This window comes from Myxocyprinus asiaticus, chromosome 38, assembly GCF_019703515.2.
Source record: "Myxocyprinus asiaticus isolate MX2 ecotype Aquarium Trade chromosome 38, UBuf_Myxa_2, whole genome shotgun sequence".
Taxonomy (NCBI): domain Eukaryota; kingdom Metazoa; phylum Chordata; class Actinopteri; order Cypriniformes; family Catostomidae; genus Myxocyprinus; species Myxocyprinus asiaticus.
The window spans coordinates 10,148,402-10,154,401 of NC_059381.1; the positions used below are offsets into that span (position 1 = coordinate 10,148,402).

The window sequence follows — 6,000 nt, forward strand, 5'->3', positions numbered from 1 at the left end:
AACACTATAACTATTGCCCCGATATCTACACAATGTCACTATAACCCCCCTGGGGGCCTTTTACCCCAAGTGTGTGGGCCTTTTACCCTGTGGGGTAAAAACTGAATTGTAATCAAAACAACCTTCCGTTATTTATTTTCACACAAATTTTGTTGCTCCATCAATATTCAATAAAAAGAAATAAATGTTTTCGATCTTGATAGATTTTGTGATCAGAAAAAAAGCAAATTTTCTATAAGGTGTGTCTTAAGCCCCATTGTACTCTACAAAACTAATTATTTGAGATGTGTATTTGGTGAACCTGTTTATGTTTTACCAACGTAATTCCTGTGGGTGGAGTTTGCTCCATGCTTTATGGTGTTGTACCAAATTCAGGCCCCAACCAAAATCCTGACCCCTTTATACCCCTCAATGATTCCAATGACTATAATAACTTTTTTATATATTCTATTTGGTGCCTTTTAAAAAATCCTAAAATAAACCTTGTTGATCTTTGTAGTCTTAACTATCAATGCACCTCAATTAATGTTCTTTAGATTATATAACACATATCACATTATGTAACCGAAGTTACAACTAGTCAAGTTTAAATTTTTATTGTGCTTTCGTTTAGCTTACTGTAAGCATAGAAAACACTCGCTAGGTTTGCTAGCTTTGCATGTAAGTTCTGTCCTTTTTTTGTTCGTTTTTCAAAACTGAGAGACTAGCCTAAAGTTATTTTCTGTGGTAATCGATAGCATATTTGAGTTGTATTTAATCCAGAATATTCCTTTAAGACCTCTGATTAGTCCAGTTAGCTCTTTTGTTTTAAGAAATATTGTTAGCCTTATTTTCTAGAGACACTCAGAATTCTCATGTATCCGCATCTCTCCTGCCCTCTAGAAAAGGGAGAGCAGGGAGTTTGAAATACTGCCACAATCTCAGTACCCAAAGGTAAAGCTCCACTAGCCTGTTAGTGTTCCACCTATATCCTATTCACTTTCCTTCACCTGTATTTTATGTAGGAGATATGGTCATGCCCATACTGAATGATCCGCACATAAGATAAATAGCGTGGTGTTTTTAGCATGCTTTTTTAGATAAAATAAGTGAACATCCAGACTTAGAGAATAATAAGCTTTTGTCTAATAAACAGCACATGAAGTAGGATATTCTATGCATGTTATATCTAAAATATTGATAAATTCCCTCCTCAAAACCATCTTGTATATATTTAGCTATACAAACTACTAGGGCTGGACGATATATCAGATATTCACAGTATATTTATTAGAATTGGCTGGAGATTTAAAATCCTGAATATTGTGTTTTTTAATGTGCTTATATTTGGCCATTAGGTTTCCAAGTGAGTGTGCCATTGCATTAAGAAAGAGATTTTTTAATACGTCTCTTAAAATTTAGTTGAAAAAAAAAAGAAAAAAATGCTGTCAGAGTTAGTACGTTCAATTAATTCCCATGAATTTGTTCAAACTGTTCGTTTCAATGAATCCATTCAAGACTGACTCTTATTGCGTCATCAATTAAAGATGTTGATGGACATCTTCATGTGCCATTTTTCATGTATTTAAATTTTAGTAAAAATATATGCCAGGTAAATATGGCTGTTTATTACTTTGTATTGTTATATTGGTTCTATTGCTATATTAAAATTAGTGCTATCAGTCGAATTAAATTTTTTATCGCGATTAATCGCATTATTTTCCGTAGTTAATCGTGATTAATCACAGATTTTGAAAGAGCTGAAATTTGACTCTAAATATACTTCTTTTCCTGTAAAAATGCATTTAACAAAACAATATGTAACAATATAATGCTTTATTGACATTTTCTAAACAAAGCCTTCCACAGTATAAAGATAGAAATGCACTAAAATAGCACCAATTCAAGTAACATTAAACGTTACTTGAAGTGAGAGTGGACTAATTGAAAGAACTAGTCTCCCCATATGTTGCATATTCATTGCAATGGCCATTAAATCTCTTAAACTCTCATCCTCCACAATATTAATCTGTCTGTAGACTGTGGCTATCCACTTTGTTACAGGAATCGTGAAGCGTTCAGGATGTTCATGATTTGCGTAAGCGGCTCTTTGAACTCTACATCAAAAGCACTTGCAGACAAAAACGGCTCATTCTGCGTTATGGTGATAGTTAAGACTTGGCGTGCTTCTATGGTAATAAAAATGTGCCTTACATAGGCTGAAAAATACTTGATTTCTGTCACAGGTTCCATCATGGCTTGTTTTGTACAAGTACAATAAGAGCTCCTTTCCCCATCACTTTATCACAGACACTAAATCACTGCATTGTGGTGTGTGCGTCAGTGTTATGACTCCGGACGGACACATCGCAAAGATTCCGCCCTTTCAACCAGTGTTTATGCTGATTTATGCTGTATTAACAGTAAATGCGTTAATTGCAATTAAGAAAAATTAACACATTAAAGCAGAGTAATTTTGACAGCTCTAATTAAAATTATGAAATATTATTTTTTCATGTGTTCATTTAGTGAAAAAGAGTGTGGAAACAACTGAATTTTTACTGTTTTAGCTCTTACATTAAACAATTTAAATCATTTGGAACTTCAAAAATCTCTCTTTTAAGTCATTTGAGAGCAAACTAAATTAAGATTGTGACCTATATTGAGTATTGCCAAAAGACTGAAAGATATTAAGATATTTCGCCCAGCTCTACAAGCTACACTTTAATAATTAACCCTTAATACATGAAGTATTGATATTTTGCATGTTATATTTGAACAGATAATAGATGTTCATGTATGTCCTGTAAATTCATGAGCAATCCAGGATGGTGTGTTCTAGATCCTTCTAGTTGCATGCCACTCATGCATAATATCAGCAACTTCCTCCCAATGCTAATGAAAGGAGGGGAGCATCGTGATTTGCTGCCCAGTCATTTGCCTAACCAAGGGTAATGTTTATAAGGAATTCCTCCAAATCTGATTGGTTTGTCAGACTGGGTGCATTTGCATGCAGCGCCACAGTACCCCCTGGTAACCCCTCGTAAACACATGGCAGTTCGTCATTCTCATGTGCCTCCCTCCGATCCGATGCAATGCCATGTTCTCCCCCTCTCTCGCGCTGAATTCATTTGCGTAACAGCTCTAGCCCAACTTTACAACAGTCTGCATTGCTGTAGACACGTTGACATGCCTGCAAAGTGCAGTATTTTAAAACACATTTGTTTGTTTCCTAGGAAACAGGAGAGCGAGGAAGGCATGCGGAGCATGGACCTGCCCTTCGTGGGCGAGGATGAAGTTCTTTCCTGATATTTGTTGTGAGTGTCTTGCTCACAACTCTGCGATGGGCGAGTGGTTGTCGCTTGAAAAATGCACCAGGATGGGGCTTGGTATGGCTTCTGGAAGGCCGGGATATGGACCTGGGTTGGGGCATGGACATAAGAAAGAAGCCCTGCTTTTTTCTGGGTTGTTGATGTGGAGGTTGCCCACCCATTCCATGCATGCATTTGTACAGTCCACAGCAGCATGCACTGTATCTGTCCACCCAGGTCTCTACTGTCTCTCAGGACCTGTTTTCTGTGTGTGTGTGTGTGTGTGTGTGTGTGTGAGAGAGAGAGTGTTTCTACTTCTCCCCTGCATGGAGACTCTGCTTTACTCCTCTACTTCAGCTAGGGGGCGCCACTGCAGTTGTATGAAGGCTAAACAGACAATAATATACATTTTTGTAGAATTTCTTAGGTTTCTCCATCACTCATTAATTAGGAAGACAGGCTTCTTAATAGTGGTTTTCACAGTGGTTTGAATTTGAAAGTAATAAAACATTTTATTCAAATGGGAAAAGGTTTAGTACTACCCTACAAAACCAAGTAACAGTAACTACGGCAACACTGAAACTGAGAAAAATGGCTTCAAAGTTTTTCGACTGTCCAGCCAAATGTGGATTTAAAAAAAGTCTCATTCTGTTTTCTATGAATCTGAGTACTAAACTGTGTAGTTTGTAATGTGTACTGTGTTTTGCATTTGCAGGGCATGGTAATTAATTTTAAGTTTGTTTAAAAAAAAATTATTAAGTATAAAATAGCTCAAATTTACAATCTGGAAATGACATATATATAGTAAGGATACAATTCAAGATGAAATTTAGGAAAAATACAGATATGTTTGTATGAGAATGTGTTTTTACTGTATATCAAATAACAGCGCTTTGGGTTTGTAGTCTGATGTCTGTGCTATAGGTACAGGACCAAACCTCAAAACTATCTAGTGTTGTTTTTTTTAATACAGCAAAGCCTGAATCTAAGTGATGAGGGAATTATGGTCATAGCATGTTTTCATATTTTTGAATAGTCTGTTAATTAGGGCACAAATAACATATTAGGGAATGCCAAAATAGGCATTGTGTCAGTTTATCTCCTTGTATGTAACGTGACCTTTTAATCATGAAAGTAAGTCTTTTACTGTAATTTCACTTCCTTTCCTTGTAGAATAACCAAATGCCATGTAGTAGTGCATTTCAAGCTTTGTCATGATCAGAGTGAATTAGTTATTAGCATTTCCATATCATATGCATACTCTAAAGTTCTTGAGGAAATACAATAACTTAATGCAATCTATGCATGATTTTTCACTTAAGGAATCAATGTTTGTCAACCAGTCTGTTTTGACACGAATGTATGCCTTACATTTTCATACTCATAACTGTAGCATAGATAATCAGTACATAAGTTTTTTTGTACAATAGAATTATAGATAAAGCAGATGATGGAGTCCTTAGATAAGCTGTTTTAGACAGTGTAGAAATAAAGCTCCGTTTTAAAGATAGCAAAAATAGTCCAAAGTCCTGTTGAGATGTTCTCAATGTGCACTACAGTCATGTAACTTGTTTTGTTTTTTTCTATAATTGTTTGTTTGCTTTTGATGTAGGCTAGTTCAAAAAAATATCTGAGTGATGGTGCTTTTCCACCACTGGATGAAATTTATAACATAGCTCATGCTTCCATGTATCAGGGGAGTCCTTCTGCACAAATAGGTTGAATGTATGTTGTTGATGGTTTTCCGTGTAACTACAGTCAACTCTTTAGTCTTTACCTTTGTTTTAACCCCCCCCCCCCCGCATTCTTTGTTTTGTTGATTTGTGTTATTTTTTTTTTTTGTTTTACTTTACATTTTTGTGTGGGTACTATTACTATGCATATGAAATTTCACTTTGCGGTGCAGTTCTGGACTGTGTCAGTCAGTCGGTCCCTTGTGTTTGTTCTATTAGATGTTGATTATTGAAAATCGAAGGAAACTTGTATTATCGATTTAAATATGCATGATGAACAGAAGATGGTTATACAATATCATTTAAGTGGACATTTTATGGATTTGCTGAGTTTATGATTAACTTCAATTAATATATTCAGGAGAAGCACCATTCCCCTTTTTGAGTAAATATTTATTAAGAAAATCGGAAAATATACGGTTATCTTTGCACAATATTGAGCCAAATTTAAATGACAGTGTTTCCATGTAAAGCATGTATATTGAAACCTTTAAATGAAGAATGAGACCTTATGACCATGTCTTCTTCTTTTGTAAACAAATCATAATGAAGAGCAAAACTCACCAGCTTAAAACTTAGCAAGCATTTTTCTGTTTTCTATGTACGATCACGTTCTCAATGACTGACCTTACACACGGTCAGTAGATTGACTGCAGATGTGTATACTGAAGGGAATGCTGTACTGTATACTTAAAACCTCTATATCTTTCTCCTTTGTATCTGCCCAGTTTTTCTTGAAGGGCTAGGATAAATGTTTGCTTCCATATCACACAAACAATTGCGTTTTGAGCACTGTTGAGAGGGCTGTGTACAGAGATGGTACGTAGATGCATGCCGTCACTATAACTCGATCTCATGCAGCATGTTTGTTTTTTCTAAGCATGTTTGAGCTCTTTACAGCATCCTCTGATTGTATTGCTGATCATTCTATATATTGTATCCAGTTAATTATTTGAATAAATTAAAGCTGCCTTTAA

The 6,000-nt window shown here is 35.5% G+C and overlaps 1 protein-coding gene across 1 annotated transcript in view; it reads left to right on the top strand.

Annotated features, from left to right (window-relative positions):
• Positions 1-6,000, top strand: part of LOC127428765 (calcium/calmodulin-dependent protein kinase kinase 2-like) — a 31,422-nt gene extending 25,422 nt beyond the window's left edge. Inside the window, exon 16 of the mRNA XM_051677367.1 lies at positions 3,216-6,000. Coding sequence (XP_051533327.1) covers positions 3,216-3,288 — 73 coding nt within the window. The 3' untranslated portion in view covers positions 3,289-6,000. The remainder of the gene's footprint in view (positions 1-3,215) is intronic.